Here is an 18,288-nt window from a genome sequence, read left to right as displayed (position 1 = left end):
TCCCAGATGTATAACTAAGTTAGTCTCAATGATGGGAATTAACTAAGTAGCTGTGAACACACTCAGCTGCTCAGGGGCACTTCGAATAACACACACACGTACATTCGCAGACAAATGCACGCCCATAATCACATAATCATATGAACAGCTGTACATGATCATTCTGGAGCGATAAACTAATGTAATGTGCGTGTGTGTGTGTGTGTGTGTGTGTGTGTGTGTGTGTAGTGCCACCTGTGGAGTGTTGACACAGTTAAACATTCACATACAGACACACATGTGGGAATTAGACAGATGTAGTAAAAGAGGAGAGGCCGCTTAAAACAACAGGACAAATGTTTCTGTGAGGAGGAGGAAGACAGACACATGATGCCGTCACTTCCACACTCAGACAGATTAAAAAACAAAGAGAAGAATAAACGTGTATAAAGGTTTAAACCTTAAACCATATGCTTCTGTTTGTAAGTCTGTGTGTGTGTGTGTGAGTCTGGCCCAGTGTCCAGCAACTGTTTCACTGCTTATGTGGATTTACTGTGTCCTGTAAACAGGCTGGTGAGAGGGTCCATTGTTCCGGTAGCTAATACTGGAGCCATGCAGCTAAACCCAGCACTGCTAAAGAGCCAAATCCCTCTGGCTATTATTCCTGTCCAACCACCCTCACCCTCCAACAGACTGTACCATTTATGACCACCCTATGCTTTTCAAAATGCAGTATGCCACCTATGCCTGGTTGTTGGCTCCCATGGCAACACTATACACCATACCTATGCTATACCTCTACAAAGTAAAGAGCTCATTTAAGTATTTTTCCAGTACCAATTTTGGATTAATGATCTAACACATACTTAAATAAACGCATAGTGCTGAATTGCAATTAAAAAATATGATATATTTCTATTAAGACAAACAAACTTTGCCTTTGGATGATTCTCCCCTGTATTTCAATGCCAAATTGAAGGTTTTCCACCTCCATCATTGCTATGCTTGGTGGTTCAATTTAGGTCCTGTTTATGTTTACAAATCTTCAAGAGTAAACATTTGACATGACTGCATGACCAAACAAGAGTACGCAATAGAGGCAAATAAATATTTTTTGTCTGATCTTGAGTATTTCTGTTGATGTTTTCTAACTTGAGCAGGCACATGATTAAAAAACTGAATGAGGGAGGGAGGATGGGTTCATTTTGGCAACAAGAAGAACACTTTTGGAACATTGGATTTATTAAAGTGAACCCACACAACTAAAAGGTATAAATCATGGGAGCTTAAGAAGAAAAGAACAAAACAGGTGTCAATATGGTTGAAAACAGTCCCACATTCAAATAAATGTAATTTGATGATGTTGGATGAACCTGATTTGGAGCAGACAGATCTGTAGGAGTGTGACTTTTTAACGAGTAAACATTTAGGAGCTGGCAGTTGTTGAGAAACTGTGACAAAGTAAAGTGAGTGTAGATGTTGGACATGGACAGAATAAAGAAATATCAAGAAACAGACAACATACCTGAAACTAAAATGTTACGTCTTCACTTCTCTCTGTGTTTTCTCATAAAACAAATACAAATAGTCTGTGTTCAAGCCACCTGAACACTGACTATGTCTATTTTTATTTTTTTAAGGTATTTATTTCCACAATGTGTTTGTGATGGGGATGTTATTGAGCTTGTCTTGACAGTAATGGCACTACTACTACTACTAATATATGTGTCAAAGAGATAAAATGCTTCTATTTCGAACATTCATTAGTCATCTAATGTCTCTATTGTCATGTTAAATTTAAAATAAATATACCATATTGTACTATAGAGTATTGATTTTGTATTATAAATACTACTTGGGGTCCAATATTATTTATTATTCAATCTAGTATAACTAAATACATAGATAGATAGATAGATATTCAACTTCTTTTTATGAATGTAATTATATATATATATATATATATATGTGTATATTCATCTTAAAACGTTAGTGTGTAAAGAGCGTTGTGAATAGTCACATGGTCTAAATAAACATGAAACATTTATCGACAAACAAAAGTAAAATGTATCTAGAAACAAAAGAAAAAGTAAAGATAAGGCTTGAGTGTTGTACTGGGAAGAGCCTGTATTCTCGGGAACGCCCACGCTTCCCAGACACGAGCACGTAAACGTTTTAGCCATTAAGAACATGACGTCAGTACGTGCTTGAGCCTGCCCGAAAATGTTCTCCAGTGTTGTCGGGCTTCAAAGGAGCGCAGGACTTTGCGATGAAATAATACAATTTAACCCGCAAGGAGAGCAAAAACAAAGCGCATGATTGGAGACTGTGGATATCCGTGTGCCCATTGAGTGGTGAAATTGTGTTTTTGGGAGACGGGAAGTTTGTAATCTGCTTTCCCGGAGTGATGTCGAATCCTGGGACTAGGAGGAACGGGTCCAGCATCAAAATCCGACTGACAGGTAAAAAAAAAAGACCGAGACCGAAAGAAAGAGCTTATCGAGCATGTTTTATCAAGAGCTCAATACTTTCCTCCCACTTACTGCTGATGTTTAGTGTTGGTATCATTGGTAACAGAGACACCGCGGCGCGTCCGTGCAGCTCTCGGCTCTGTCGTTTGCCCAAACATCCGGTTTTTGTGTGGCAAACACAGAGGTACAAGTGCTAGCTTGTTAGCTGAGATGCTAGCGAAATAGCCGAAAGGACAGACACTGTGAAAGCTGTGTGACTCGCTGTCCTCAAATGTCCGACTGTCTAGTTGTTTTCGGGTTACTTTAAAGTCACATCCAGAAACTTTATCCACTGCTAACGCATACCCCTCGCTTAGCCAGCCCGCGTTGGCTAATCGTAACATTGTTGACTGCTAACGCTCACTAGCTAACACTACACCCAGTTTTTCGGCTGTGTGCTGACCACTAGCCCATCACCATCGCCCGATCTGAATGCGACGAACCCTGAATCAAGAATGAAAGATTACTTTGATCCACAGGCTTTCTGTAAATTGATTCTAATGGAAGATGTGACCTGCTACCATAGATTATCCATGACTATCGATTTTGAATTCTGTGCCGTGTCAGCTGTGGCTAGACAAATGTCTGTGACTCGCTGAACTTGTCCTGAAACGTTTTTATGTATTCGTGTTATTTAACCTTAATTGTGTCAGAAAGACGCATTAAAATTGGAATCTCTTTTACAAGTGAGTCCTAGCCAAGACATGCTAAGTAGTAGCATGTGTTGAACAACCACGTTAACATAACACCAGACATCAATAAATACGAATAGTACAGATGAACAAGGAGGCAATAATTAAGAATTCGTACATCAGTTAATTAAAGCATTTGCCTCTAGCAGTGACAACTTCCTTTGTTCTACGTTTGACATATTTTAAAGGGGGAGACAAATATAAGTTTCAGAATCAGACTTGTTTATTGTCATTGTGTGTTCATACATCAAAAAATAAATACATGACATTTGTTATGTTATATTTATGTGATTGGACCAATGGGTCTGTAATAAAAGACTGCATTGGTACATAGGGCATTAAAAACTTCATAATTAAAACAAGGATAAATAATCTGTATCTGTATTGAACATTAACTCAAGTGTAAGAAAGGACTAAAGTTTGCTCCAGGACCAGGTAGTATAGTGGCTTGATTTACCACTTCACTCTGAAGATGATTGTCAGACCTGAAATTATGAATTCCCTGTAAGAAAGAAACTGATTTAAGTTAGCAGGAAACGTACCTGGTATAACTTTAAAAAATAAAAATGTACCATTCTTGTAGCCTTTGCAAAGTTAGGGTTGGCCAATCCCACTGAAATGTACGTGCTGTGGGTCAAGTCTGGACAAGGTGGAGGACATGGTAAATGGTTTTGCCAAAGACAACCAGAGAGCGAAAGATGCCACTGACCCAAGGCATAGAGAAACAGATTTTGAGTCTGTACAGAAAGCCTGTGATGAATTGTAACTTCTTGAAGTTCTCTGGGAACAGTGTACACTAAAACATATTGTTTGTTTTTGGGTCAGATTCTCCTCTTCAGGGCACATACAAATCTCCGTCTCTCACGTTAACGCTTCCGCTGTTCCACTGGCTCATGATACACTCCACTCAAACTGAGTCACATGCACAGCTGTAACAATGGTTTTCACTGTAGCTAATGTGACCCCACTGGGCATCCAGGGACCTCTATTCAAATGGTAATGACTGTTCTGTGCCGCTGGGCAGATGTCTTGTCTTTCTGATTCATAACTGAGCAAAGAAGTGCACATGAAATGTTGCTTACTGACAGACTGTGGGTGTAGAAAGGCAGACCAAGTGTATGATTGTGATGGATGTTTTTTGCATTAAAAGTATGTGCTGTCTAAAAATGCCCATCACATGCAACATTGGTATTTTCTGTTCCTCCTCTCCTGAACACACTCTTCTAAAACTGGATTCCAATAGTGCTGACAGAGCAAACCTCATGTTTTGACAAAAGATGGAGTCATGGGTCTGACCCTGTTATTCACATATGGACCCCCCCCCCAAATAAACATCTCAGTCTTATGAATGCATATGCCTTTTAGCAGCAAAACTGACAGGAGAACACTGGTTAAGTAAACAGTAGAAAAACTGACAATGAACATTATACACTGAATCTCTATTTGGTCTTAATGTTAAATAAAATACAAAATAGTCACTAAAGACTTAATTGTGTGTACCCAAGTCTTTAAAAAAGACATCCCAAAACATTAAAGCTTGAATTTTGATCCTCACAAGTGTAAAGGGTTTTGAGGGTTCAGATTAGGTTTTAATTTCAGGGTTAGACTTGGGTTTATGTTAGGTTAGATTAAGGGTTAGGCTGTACATGTGTGTGTATCTGTGTTGGCATGTTGTGAACCAGTTACTCATTAGTTCAGCTTGGATGCAAACAGAGGTTGTTGCTGGTGATTGTGTCCCGCCCCCCACAGGTATGAGTGGAATTCTAATTGGTTAAGGAATGTGTGGTGAGCCAATGGGGGTGCAATGCCGCTTGGCTGGTGTTCACTCTGTTTAGTCTGTCAGAAAGAGGGGTTGTTTGGCCTACATTGGAAAGGCCTGTATGTCTTTGGCAGCAACACAGACGAAGACCAGGCAAGTTTGGCATTGATTCACATTTACGAGATTAGGTTGTGTTTATATTGACGTGTATTAGCCAAGTAAGAACTGATTGTTGTGTCTTTCTGTCTCTGTCACCCCTTCGTGGGGATGAGATGAGATGAGCCGGAGGAGGAATGGTCATAGTATAAGAGAAGTTATCCTTACCTGACCCATTGAGACTTTTCAGGGAAGCTATTGTCAGTACTCTTGCACATCTTGTATAAAAGGGTATATTGATAGTAAATACTGACACTGGCACAAACGCCTTAAATCACATTTGTTGTCATGTTTAATTATTCTTTGATAAGGTGAAGAGGAATGCAGAGACACGGTCAGAGCCAAGCAAGATGCAGCAAATAAATGGGCCAATAAGTAGAGAAAGGGGTGTGCATGTTTATAAAAAGGAGGCTTTGTTGTGAGTAATGTGCTTGAATGAATGTTAGAATTAGGGATTCAGCAGGATTTTGTTGAGTTGCTCACAGAAGAAATGCGTGCCACTCAAGGTTTTTGTGGCTGTTCGTTGGTTTGAACACCAAATCGTCAAAGCACCAGCACAGGCCTTTGGGTGGACAGCACAGGCAGGTGATTCTCACAGAGAGCAGAAATGTGGAAGAACGAGTTATATTTGGAGAAATAAAGAATGAATTAAAAGGTTACACAGGAAACTACAGTGTTATAATCTCTCGTGGGTCATCTCTAATTTACTTGGAAATCTGTGAGTGCATTTTTAACTGCTCTATTCAGCTTCACAGCGTTTGCAGCATTCAAAGTGTTCAAGCTGTGATCATCAGGATCATCAATCTGAACACACAGCACTTTGGCGTCTTTGCAACAGTAATTGACCATTATCTTTAATTTTGTTTAAATTAACGTCATAGTTTCTACACTTTCATGGCTCTTGTCGTTTATCCAAATAATATAATAATTTTGCTGCAAGAGTAAAGTAAAACTGCAAACACTGGAAGTATTTGTGAGAGGTGGTTATTTGAGCTCCAAACATGTACATGTAACTTCCACCTTCTGTAGGAACTGCTCACTCTGTTTTTCTTTTTAGAGAGGACATAAATGCCAAAAAAAAGTGGCAGTGGAGGAAATTGAGAACCAGCTGAGCTGTGGCTGCATATGTGCCTTTTAGCAGCCATGACCTTGATAGAATAAGGAGTTTCCTGAGGTGCAGAGAGAGGGCCTGTTACACATTCAGTGCCACAGAGGAGCTGGTCAAGAGGCTGAAAGAGAGGGAGGGGGGTTTAAAGAAGGGGTGTCTCCTGTCTCTGGTAAGAGATTGGCGGGTGAAAGGGGAGGAGAGCATAGGAATGACAGTGACAGAGAAAGTCCTCTCCTGCTACTCAGGAAGAGGAGGCAGGGGCAACTAGAAATCTGATTCCCTCTGTCGTTGTGTTTCTTTTATTGAGTCTGTGTAGAAAAGATGAGGTCTTGCTATGGAATGTGTGAGTCAGGGGGAGGACGAGGACAAGGAGGAGGATTCAAAGCGGATGATGAATAAGAGGAAAGGATATTCTGCCGCCATTCTCCATGGGTTAATCACAGGAAATAGACCAGGCTGTGCCAGACACATGTACACCACCACAGTCACCACATCCTCAACCAGTGGCTGACTGACCGACTTCCCAGATGGGTGCCTGGGCCAAACGAAACCATGCCAGATTTTAATTGCATTTCAAAGCTGTGATTAAGTGTTCAGGTGGTGAAGTTCACCAGACAGCTTTTGTTCCTCAGAGTCTAGACGGTAACAAAAACCTCCAGTTCTGAAATGTTGCCAGTATCACCCCGCAATTGTTTAACTGGTCTAAGTTGCATTTACATATTTATAAGTTAATGAATCTACAATTTTATAAATATTATATATACGTATTTGGATCATTTGTGTCATTCAGTCTACAAACGAATTGAAAAATTCATATTGAAAAAGGTGAAGCAGTTGTTGTTTTGACATTACGTTACACCTCTAGGCAGATGACGTGCTTTCATTTGTCTTATCCTGAATGAGCAGAGACATTAGTCATAGTTTCCTATTTGTTCCTGGCTATAAAACCTGGCAGTCTATTTTGAATAACTGTCAGTCAGAATATTTACATGACATTAGAAAAAAACAACAACAAATGATTGTTTTAGTCCAACAAAAAACATACTTTTGGAATACATGTAAACCGTTAATATGACAGAAATTGTACTAAATCAAATTTCAAACAAACACATCCAGATAGTGTGAGTGGGAGTCAAATTATTATTATGTATACCTTCATGTATACCTTCAGAGTCAGACTCGAGCTGGCCCGGGTGCTCTGTGCATGTGCCACAGTTCCCGCAGTTATGATTAGGACTTGTACTGTGACTAAAAACTGTTTTATTGTGGTTCTGTTGTGTTGTGTTTCCCCCCCTAATATTACTGCAGTCCAGGGTGGCATATGCCAACTGTTGCACCACACAGGCTGTCTGGCAAACTAACACACTCACCCACACACACAAACCGAATGCTTAGCACGGACTCACAAATCCACATTGTCTTGGTCAGTCAGTTCAGAGCTGCTCTCTGAATCCACAAAGATGATGTGGCAGAGGAGGCATTCTGCCACTCTCACTGTGGGCGGCCAGTTTGCGAGTTTATGTGTGCAGTGGTCATGACACCAGCCTGTACTTTGCTGCTCACCCTGTCTGCATATCACATATTTATTTGTTTCTTAGCATCCTCTGGCATTCATATATTATACTCACCAGCATTCTTTGTCCTCGCATGTTTTAATCTGCGTCAACATCCACTTGTATCAGCCTACACACGCTGAGATCATTTACATATTTCTATGCCATGGCATTTTGTTTATAATGCTTTTTTTGTTTTGCAGTATTATGTGCCAAGAACCTTGCAAAGAAAGACTTCTTTCGTAAGTACCTGCTCATTTTCATGTGCTTTAATCTGACTTTATGATGTATGGTAATGACGAGATGATGCGTTTCATTAAGGATCAACACTGGTGTTGCTCAGTTGCTGTGTTATGATTGTGTGCATTAACACTCTTCCCTCATAGCAGGGAGGAAAAGTGTTGACCTGTCACAGCCATTAGTGAGTGGACCCCAGTTACTGAGACGCAATCAGACATTTGTCCATATTCTCAAAACTTCATGTGTCCATTCTACTATGCCTAAAAAAGTGTATATAATGTGACCATTTAGGTATGCTGGGCATGCACATGCTAGTGTAAACAGAAGGCTAAATCCCCTTTTCTGCAGTTGTTTGCTCCGTTTCAAAAGTATTACTAAAAAGAATAACAATGGTAAAATGTAAGGGCAACAACAGAGGTGAAACTGAAAGTAAATGTTACTGTAGATTTACATTCACAGGTGATCAGAACCAATCAGGAAGTGAATGCGAGTAACTGAGTCATTGTTTCCAAATGTCTTTGTTTTTAACCGTACTGAAACGCAGCCCCAGTTTTCAAATGTAAATGGAGCCAGCAATGTTTTTAAACTTAACCATCATAGGGGCTCTATAAAGCCAGGGTAGTGTTGAGGACAGGGATGTCCAGAGCAGAATGTAAATATTAATGTGAATTCAAAGATAATGGAGTAGTATGGATGTCGAGCAGTTACACTATGTTTTTTTTGTCAGTTGTTCAGCTAATTGTCTTCACAAATATGGAGCTGGGTGTTATTGTGAAGAGTGTTATGTTCCACACTCTTATTACTGCATTCTATGTGAGTTAATTTGACTGGTGCAAATTCTTCATTTTAATTATTTACAGGTCTGCCAGATCCATTTGCCAAAGTTGTGGTGGACGGATCAGGTCAATGCCACTCGACAGACACAGTCAAAAGCACACTGGATCCCAAATGGAATCAGCACTATGACCTGTGAGTCCTCTTTTCCTGATAATTATGAATATTGACTGATTTGAAACAGATTACTGTGATGATCGGCCAGCCCTAAGTTCACAGTTAATAAGTGTTTGTGGTTGTGCTTGTGTAATAAATGTAAAGGTTTTGTGTTTTATTTGTAAAGACTAAAGGTCCATTTTGTCTCTTTTTCAGCTACATTGGAAAGACAGACTCCATCACCATAAGTATATGGAACCACAAAAAGATTCATAAACGACAGGGGGCAGGCTTCCTGGGCTGTATACGACTTCTGTCCAATGCTATAAGCAGACTAAAAGACACAGGATGTAAGTCTATCGTCAGTCCATTTTCAGATATTGGTTCATACATTCACACTCACAAACACTACAATATGTTAGGTTGTCTGGGTTTATTTAAGCACAGGTGTGGAATTGTACAAAATAAGGTTGCCCTCTCTTTACAGACCAGCGTTTAGATCTATGTAAGCTCAATCCCTCAGACAGCGATGCAGTGCGGGGACAGATTGTTGGTAAGGCTGGACATGTTATCTATTGCTTTCTCTTCATGTCTCTGTTAATAATCTGCCCTCCCTCTGTGTCACATACACAAATGCTGACCGGCATCATTCTTTACCACCTGCTTGTTTCCAGTGAGTTTACAGACACGAGACCGTATCGGTAGCGGAGGCCCTGTGGTGGACTGCAGAGGATTGCTTGAAAATGATGGGTGAGTGAGTCACCGGTCGCATTATGACGTTTTTCATCTTATTACTAAATGCTTTTATTATGTTATTTGGTCTCTGAAAGGTAGTTCCGTGTTTAGCTACATTAACGTTTGTGTGGTTGGTATACAGGCCTGTATTTGAGGGATGTTTCAGTGAAGAGCCACTGCCCTACTCTGACCCCACTGGTGCGGCGGGGGGCGGGAACTGCCGGCTCGATTCGCCCAGTCAGGAGAGCCGTCTTCAGACTCAGCGAATCAGAGGGCAGGACTCCAGAAGCCATGGCCACACCCCTCAGAACAGACCTCACGGCCATCAACCGCCTGACCTACCAGAGGGATACGGTCAGTCAACAATTGTTGGACCATATCCTGTTGTTACTCTACTACTAAATATTTGTCTGACCCAAATCTCTTTTTTTTAATCCAACTTCTATCTTTCCTAATAAAACAGAGCAACGAACAACAGTCCAGGGCCAGGTGTACTTCCTTCATACACAGACGGGCGTCAGTACCTGGCACGATCCTCGGATACCACGGTACAAATACATCCCACTTCACTTGCACCTTGTCCTAGTATAAACTGACATGTGGTGGTCCCAGAATGAACCCTTGCTGAGAAATTAGGTCTTTTTAGTTGTAAAGGACAATGCAGTATATTCTGTAGTAGCATTTATGTAATTCTATGTCATTTAAATGGTCATTCTGTTTTGCATGACTGTGATGGCATGGATTTAGATCCAGCATGTATGAAAGGTGGTCCTCATTTTAGCATTAGCATCAGCTCATGCATCCCTACATATATAGGAGCACAAATGCTGCAGTATGTACACAGATTATGGGGATTTTCTCTGCTTGTTTTCTTGGGCCTCATGGGGTCTGGGTTTTGGTCGGTAGTAAGGATCACACCGATCCTTACTACATACCATTCAGTATGAGGGATTATAAAAGATGGTGAGAATAGTGCACAGTAAGTCTCACTGTTATTATTTGTCCCTGTTGTAGAGACCTGGCCAGTGTCAGCTGTGAGGAGCTTGGTCCGTTGCCAGTGGGCTGGGAGGTCCGAAGCACTGTGTCAGGTCGGATCTACTTTGTGGATCACAACAACCGAACCACACAGTTCACAGACCCACGCCTTCACACAATTATCAGGTACAGGAATGCACACACTCTTGAAAAACTTGTGTCAGACTCACGACTGCGTCTGGGTGTTGCACATCCTGACACAATAAGTCGTTTCAGGAATAATCTGTTGTTAATCTGTTCTGTCACTGCCACAAAGCTGAACTCAGACAGGATGTGAACATGACCTGCTAACATTTATCAGCTCTTGTTTTTAATGCTGAAGAGTGTGATTTACAGAAATGTGGCTTTGTAATAGGTTAAGCTGCTTTTTGTCTACATTTTGTTTTTTTTAGCAGGGAATTGTTTTATCAATTGAAGTACACCACTGTGGATTTAGATTCTTGCTGATGTCTTCTTCATTTATGTACTGACTTCTTCTATCGTCTTTGGGCCAGCACTGGTTTTTTGTATTTGCAGAGTACATGGTTGAAATTTGCAATTGTAATTTGACACCCAAGTGCTTTATTTGAATGCATTAGTACGTTAAACTGTAAGAAATTTGATTCTGGCTAACATGCTTACATTTATTTTAAAACTCCCATTTTATACTAGGGCAATAATTAGTTTTCTTCTAACATGCATGAGTGTGTTATCCCTTCTGCCTTTCTTTTTGTTTATTAATTTATTCTTTCACCTTATCTCTTACCTGGTATTTCTCTCTGTCTTCATGCTGTCCTTCCCCCGTCCTTATCTGCACCTCCCCATCTTCAGCCAGCAATCCCAAGCAAAGGAATCCTCCCAAACCCCCCAAATGGATATGGGGGGTGAGGATGGGGGAGGTGGAGGAGTGGGTGGCGGTAGTGGAGGAGGAGATGGAGACGTGGCAGCGCGCTACGAAAGAGACCTGGTCCATAAGTTGAAGCTCCTGCGGCACGAGCTGTCTTTGCAGCAGCCTCAAGCAGGACATTGTCGCATAGAAGTGTCCAGAGAGGAGATCTTTGAGGTGGGTGCTCGAACTTACATAAATTCAAGATTCAAGATTCAAGATTCTTTATTGTTATTATGCAAGCATAACAAAATTTCCTCCCGACTAAACCGGCTGTGAAAGAACCTGCATGACTAAGAAGATAAAATCTCTCTCATACCGACATGTAGACACATCAGGCGGTTGTACAAATGCAGTGGTGTGTGACGTTTCGATTTACACGTACAGTACATTTACACTCGCTCCTCTCGTGACTCCTACACCAGTCACAACAAAGCATTATTTCTCTCTCTGCACTGATTGATTGACAGCACTGATTGTGACTGAGCTAAAGAGCTGTGTTGCGGTTTCTTTTGCCTCTCATGAGTGTCTGGTGATGTGTGTTTGTGTTGATGTTTTCTCTGTTGATGCAGGAGTCGTATCGACAAATAATGAAGATGAGGCCCAAAGACCTGAAGAAGCGTCTCATGGTAAAGTTCAGAGGAGAGGAGGGCCTGGATTATGGTGGGGTGGCCAGGTAATTCACACTCGCACTGATTAATCTCCCTGGTTTAGATATATGATATAGTTGGAAACGGTATACTAGTAAACAAGATGTTTACCTTCATATTGTCTGTATTTGAAGTTTCACTGAATAAGTAGCTTAAATTCACAGATTCTAAAGTGCTATGTCTCTTCACATGAAGGTTTATTTAGTTTCCATTAAGTCAATGTAAGTAATTAACTTATTTGGTGCAGAGTGTGGTTGGATTGCTAAACCCCACCACATTGGTGTTCCTGTTATTAAGCATGCTGAAAGTGTTTGGCTAAACGGGTTTCCTGTGTCATCTTAAATTTGTGTACTTGTGCAATATAGCCAACATTGTTTTGCAAAGAGGAAATAGGATGTTATTTATTTTTCATTTTCCCCTTGAAGAATTGTTTCTTAGGGCTTAGATGGAATTTAAGTAAAAAACGCACACACACTAGCAGGTCACAAAATTGCACAAAAATACTGCACAAGAAATGCACATGGCATTAGAAAAACATTGTTTTCTCTGGTCTGTCCCTCCTCAGTACACATACTGGTTTTAACATAGATTTCCTCACTGAAAAAATTTTCTCATCCTCAACCTCTTCCTCAGAAACATCCCTCTCAGCTTCCTCTTCTATTAACACATAGGCGACAGCGGTGGTGAGAAGTTTCCCGTGTTTAGCCGCGTTGTCATGCTGAGTCGCAGCAGTACCACCCATCAAGAGCTAACCGCTACTCTAAACGCCAGTCAATGTGGCACCAAGACCTTCCCTTGCTGCTTGTTTTTAAATAGAAATATGTAAATATGTGGAAGCTACTAGGCCTCCGAGAGCCATTTCATGAGGACTTATATGTGGTTGAACGGACCCTTTGGGACTCTGACTCATCTGGCAGGTTACAGTCCGTATTCATGGTACAGGACATGACATGGATCTGCCGGAATCCTCCGTGCTCTATTGAGTAGAGACTGCTTGTACAAATATTGAACACTATCAAACCAGGTGATAGACATGAACATAGGAATATAAAAGATATTCTGCATGGTTCTAATACTATATATACCCCAGGTGTGAGTTGCTGCAAAGACTGTATGTATCATACTCAGTGCTGTTGGTTTTTGTTGTTGTTGTTTCTCGGTTTTAATCATGTTGCTGGTTGTCTGTAGGGAGTGGCTGTACCTGCTGTGTCATGAGATGTTGAACCCATATTATGGCCTGTTCCAATACTCCACGGACAATATCTACACACTACAGATCAACCCTGACTCCTCCATCAACCCTGTGAGTTCACACAAACTAGCACACATACAGTAGGCGCACAAAGCACCCCACAGCTGACCTACACGAGACTGACTGTGACCGTGTCCTCCTTTGCGTTGCCCTCTTTCAGGACCACCTGTCGTATTTTCATTTTGTGGGTCGTGTGATGGGCCTTGCAGTTTTCCACGGTCACTACATCAACGGGAGCTTCACGTTGCCCTTTTACAAACAGTTGTTAGGCAAACCCATTCAGCTCAACGACCTGGAGACCACAGACCCGGAGTTGCACAAGAGCCTCGTCTGGATATTGTGAGCACGCTTTTTATCAGGATTATTTTAAGTTGGGCACTGTTCCTAGTGTTTTTCTCTTACAGTGTTATTTACTCATAAACTTTCTGCAGAGAGAACGACATCACATCAGTCCTTGACCATACATTCTGCGTGGAGCACAATGCCTTTGGAAAGTTTTCACAACATGAACTCAAACCTAATGGCCGTAATATTCCCGTTACTGAGGAAAACAAGAAAGAATATGTAAGGTAAGGACAATGAGACCGTAATGTTTCATCTATTTTGGGGATGTTATCCAAATAGTGCCCCAGATACAGAGTAGATACAATAAAGAGCTACTGTGCACAATTCTTTTGCAGTACTTGTATTTTATGTTTACTTGGCTTAAATCATGTGCATTTGTGTTTTTCAGACTTTATGTGAACTGGAGATTTATGCGAGGAATTGAAGCCCAGTTTCTGGCTTTACAGAAGGGATTCAGTGAGCTCATCCCCCAGCACCTCCTCAAACCTTTTGACCATAAAGAACTCGAGGTACATGTGACGCAGTGAACGCAGTGAACGTATATTGTATATTGCACATGTGCACATCTGCTTTTTTTCAGTTTTGGACACAAAAGATAGAAGAACAGTTAAAAAAGCCACCTTGATATAATCTTCTGCAAGTAGTTTGAATTGTTTGTGTTTATATTGGGTCACCTTTGCCTCTCCTCCTCGTCCAGTTGATCATCGGAGGGTTGGGGAAGATTGACCTTGCGGACTGGAAGACAAACACCCGCTTAAAACACTGCACCAGTGAAAGCAACGTGGTGCGGTGGTTCTGGCAGGCAGTGGAGGCCTTCAGTGAGGAGAGAAGAGGACGTCTGCTGCAGTTTGTCACAGGCTCCACCAGAGTCCCATTACAGGGGTTTAAAGCACTGCAGGGTGGGTCATGCACTGGCTTGGATACCACACACACACACCTATTATACAACACTTTTATATACATTGGAGTTATTATAATTGCATACAATTACAGTAAATGGTTTGAAATTTTCAGAAACGTATATGCATGAGCTTGATAGTGCTACATTAGTCATGAATGTGCATTATTGGAATATTTAGGACATAATTAAGTAACTGTAACTGATCTGCAAGCTATAACCTGTGGGCTATTTATCCACACAAATGACCAAAATAGTGAAAAACATTGTAAAAGAAAACTTAATGAACTCTTAATTTATTAAAAAAAAAAGATCATCTTTGCAAAATTGGAAATAAATGATTTGGCTTTACTTTAAAAGAGTTAACCGCTACATTTCCATGGATCCTTTATTTGATTATAGCTATAGATGAAAAGATAGTTTCTCCAAGACTTTCCATATAAGCAATTTAATTCATCTGTAATTTGGCCCTGTTAACCCTATTTAAACTTGTTAAGATACATTGACCTGGATGAATGAGAACTTTCACATGTATTAGCAGATAGTGTTTCAAACTCCTGTTCCTATTTCAGACTATTCCTAACTGAAGTCAGTTTTTTGATTATCTGCGAGTGATAAATCCCTAGCTAATGTTTTATTGTTGCACAATGTAGACCTATATAGTAGTAAAACCAGTTCAATTAAAACAAATTTGACGACCTCTTAGCACTGCTAGTTTATGTATCACATGCATTTTAAATAGTTGTATAAAATTCATTTTCAAGCTAGTCAGATAAAAGTATGGTACCATTTTTAGCTTTAATTTGACTTGTAATGATGCATGTTCTTGTTTTAGATACTATGTAATTCTCCATGTACCAGAACTGAGCAGTGATAACTAGAATGTATGTGTGTAAGGTTCTACAGGTTCTGCAGGACCAAGGCTCTTTACCATCCACTTGATAGATGCCAACACAGATAATCTACCCAAGGCTCACACATGGTAAGAACACACAGAGGAAAGAAATACCCTCCTTTTAATCTGCATTTATTTCTGTCCTCGAGTCACTAATGTTCTTTTTCTTTTTGGTCTCTAGTTTTAACAGGATAGACATCCCACCCTACGAGTCTTATGAGAAACTTTATGAGAAACTGCTGACGGCTGTGGAGGAGACCTGCGGCTTTGCTGTGGAGTGATGAATCCACAACTCCCAAATGAACAGACACACAGTCACACCTGTGCTTGCACACAACTCTTTGACATTTTACATATGCACACACACACACACACACATTAACAGAAAAATCAAGTATACAGCAAGTATACAGAGCAGCCAAGCATCACAAGAACACACACAGTCTCTTGCCGCCTCTTCACCACCGAACTGTTGGTAGTCAAAGGAGGAGGAAGCACAGCAGGAGGGGTCGGGGGTATTTTAAAATTTTTCAAATGTTTTGAAGAAGCATTTTTATCCTTCAGTTTTAACAAGCTATGATGTCATTCTTCAGAATGCCTAACCGCCACAGCAAATTTGACTACAGTCGCACTGGACACACTCAACCAGTCACATATGAGCCTGTGAACAAGACATGTTGTAATTCGATGTGTGAAGAACATGGCTGTCTGACAAGCTGATTGATTTACTAGCATTCATGCTTCATGTGTAACCACTGTCATGTGTGCGCGTGCCTGTGTGAATGTGTGTGTGTGTGTGTGTGTGTGTGTGTGATGGTTGTCAGGACACATTTTTGTTGTTTTGAGGTGCATGGTTAAAACTTGGATTTAAGGTTGGAATTAGGTCAAGGTTTCGATGGTAAAAGTTAAGCCCAAATCACACTATGCGATTTCAGCCCGGAGTTTTCCTCTCACCTGTGAATTTTGCAAGTCATGGTTAATCCCCCCCTGGATTAGCACACAAGTATGAAATATTCAAAGATCTGACCAAGACCCTAATCTCAATTCTAGCTTGCTGGAAATTTGATCTGAGCATTTGGCGATCTGCGCCTCGATAGCCAATCAGAGAAACCCAGTGAGACCGAAGCAGGAATATGACAAAAAGGTGGAGATAGAAAAATGTAAATGCATCAAAAAAGCTGGAGACATTTTGGGCAAAATGATACCTCGTTTCATACATGACTCCCTGTGTCACATCTTGCGTATCTTTTTGTGACCAAGCATTTTTGTGACAAGATATGCGAGTCGGGTTTCCTCGTAGTGAAAGACCGTGTGGTGTGTGACTCCCGTCAAGACGGCAACAGTGCAGTGTGAAATGCACAATGATTCTGAACATAGCTTCAGGGTAAGGCGCTAGGAAATGTACGAGTGTCCTCAAGACTATAGGTGTGTGAGAGAGAGTGTGTGTGTGTGAGCACGAGAGAGTGTGTGTCAGGCATGGCACCCAGTTACGCTGTAAAACAAAATGATCAAATGAGCCTGCTCCTCTTGTTTGGTAACTTTTTGTCTCTTGGGTTTGTTTCTGCAACCACTCTGATCCACTCTATTTTTATTATTTATTACAAAGTGATTACCGACCAAGCTGCTATCTGCTCTACAAAGAGCTGACACTAATCTCTTCATCACCCCCTCTTCCAGAGTTTGAAGGGTCAGTTTACTTGCAATTCAAGTAATCCACAAAGTGGGTTTTATTGAATTTCTTTATATTATTTTAACATTCATATTATTGTGGTGAAATAATTTGTCATTGTATGAAAACTGTTGGTGTGTAGGTGTTTTAAATACCATGTTACATTTATTGAAGTGAAGGGGATTGACTTGACCAGCCCTTATTTTAAATTTTTAAAAGCTAACGTTGCTGGAGTTGGGGAGAGGAGCGAGGGCATGACCTGCATTTTTTTTCCAAATCAAGACACACGGACTGGAAGGAAGGCGTTGGCAGGAATTCTTCGGTTGTATGTGAAGTGTATAATAAAATGTCATAAGCCTTTCATACATGTTTCATCACCCATTTCACCAACTTTTGTTTCTCTGTGCCCCAGAATTTGCTCTGCCCATCTCTTTGTGTCCGAATGTTGGAAAAAGTAGTCAATCCTCGTCAAGACCACCATGAATGAAAAAGAAACAAATCTCTTTATGCTCATTAATTCTCCATACAATCAAAACAAAATCAAAAACCTAAATGATGAGCAAGTAATGTGGAAAACATTAAGAGCTGTTATAGATTGAAGACTGTTAAGCAGTATCATTTCAATCTGCTTTTTTTCTAGGTTCTGAGTTCACTGTGTAATGGATGCAAGAGTATTGTAACTTACTATGTACTAAACATTTATGGAAAAATACAGTGTAAATAAGATTATATTAAAAGAAATTAAATTGAAAATACATGCCCTGTGTTGTGTATGATTTCCTTTTATTTGTGGTCACCTCCACAGTTCAGAGTTGCTTTCGACAATTCATACATCAAAACATTTATTCAGGACATTGTTGCTGCCACTTTCAAACTTCACAGCCTTTAACATGAGAACAGATCAAAGAAACGATTAGTCTTTTTTCCCCCTTTTAAAATCTCTCAGTTCCCACAACTTTGTGCCCAACTGTACCGGCGAGGTTGGCATGCCGAACCCCACGGCTTTGTTGACAGCAT

The 18,288-nt window shown here is 40.6% G+C and overlaps 1 protein-coding gene across 2 annotated transcripts; it reads left to right on the top strand.

Annotated features, from left to right (window-relative positions):
- The first annotated feature begins 2,180 nt into the window (after nt 1-2,180).
- smurf1 (SMAD specific E3 ubiquitin protein ligase 1) lies at nt 2,181-18,026 on the top strand. 2 transcript variants are annotated; one of them, XM_044014852.1, is made up of 18 exons: nt 2,181-2,441; nt 7,961-7,999; nt 8,858-8,966; nt 9,144-9,277; nt 9,415-9,480; nt 9,602-9,677; nt 9,805-10,016; nt 10,126-10,210; nt 10,677-10,823; nt 11,508-11,739; nt 12,135-12,238; nt 13,401-13,515; nt 13,625-13,803; nt 13,896-14,033; nt 14,198-14,318; nt 14,507-14,708; nt 15,614-15,689; nt 15,784-18,026. In XM_044014852.1, the coding sequence occupies exons 1-18, from the start codon at nt 2,387-2,389 to the stop codon at nt 15,881-15,883; spliced, it is 2,190 nt and encodes a 729-aa protein (XP_043870787.1). In that variant the 5' UTR covers nt 2,181-2,386; the 3' UTR covers nt 15,884-18,026. The 2 variants fall into 2 exon arrangements, with proteins under 2 accessions (XP_043870787.1, XP_043870786.1); XM_044014851.1 differs by having other exon boundaries at nt 15,605-15,689.
- Nucleotides 18,027-18,288: the final 262 nt, after the last annotated feature.

This window comes from Solea senegalensis, unplaced genomic scaffold (assembly GCF_019176455.1).
Source record: "Solea senegalensis isolate Sse05_10M unplaced genomic scaffold, IFAPA_SoseM_1 scf7180000012513, whole genome shotgun sequence".
NCBI classification, from domain to species: domain Eukaryota; kingdom Metazoa; phylum Chordata; class Actinopteri; order Pleuronectiformes; family Soleidae; genus Solea; species Solea senegalensis.
Note: the sequence above shows the minus strand (reverse complement) of the source record. Positions and strands in the feature narration are given on the sequence as shown.

Bases quoted from the DNA above. Each gene is read 5' to 3' on its own strand.
- smurf1 (XM_044014851.1), top strand. From the start codon at position 2,387: ATGTCGAATCCTGGGACTAGGAGGAACGGGTCCAGCATCAAAATCCGA. The intron at 14,034-14,197 runs GTAAGGACAATG...TGTGTTTTTCAG, and splicing joins AACAAGAAAGAATATGTAAG to ACTTTATGTGAACTGGAGAT. The intron at 14,319-14,506 runs GTACATGTGACG...CTCCTCGTCCAG, and splicing joins TTGACCATAAAGAACTCGAG to TTGATCATCGGAGGGTTGGG.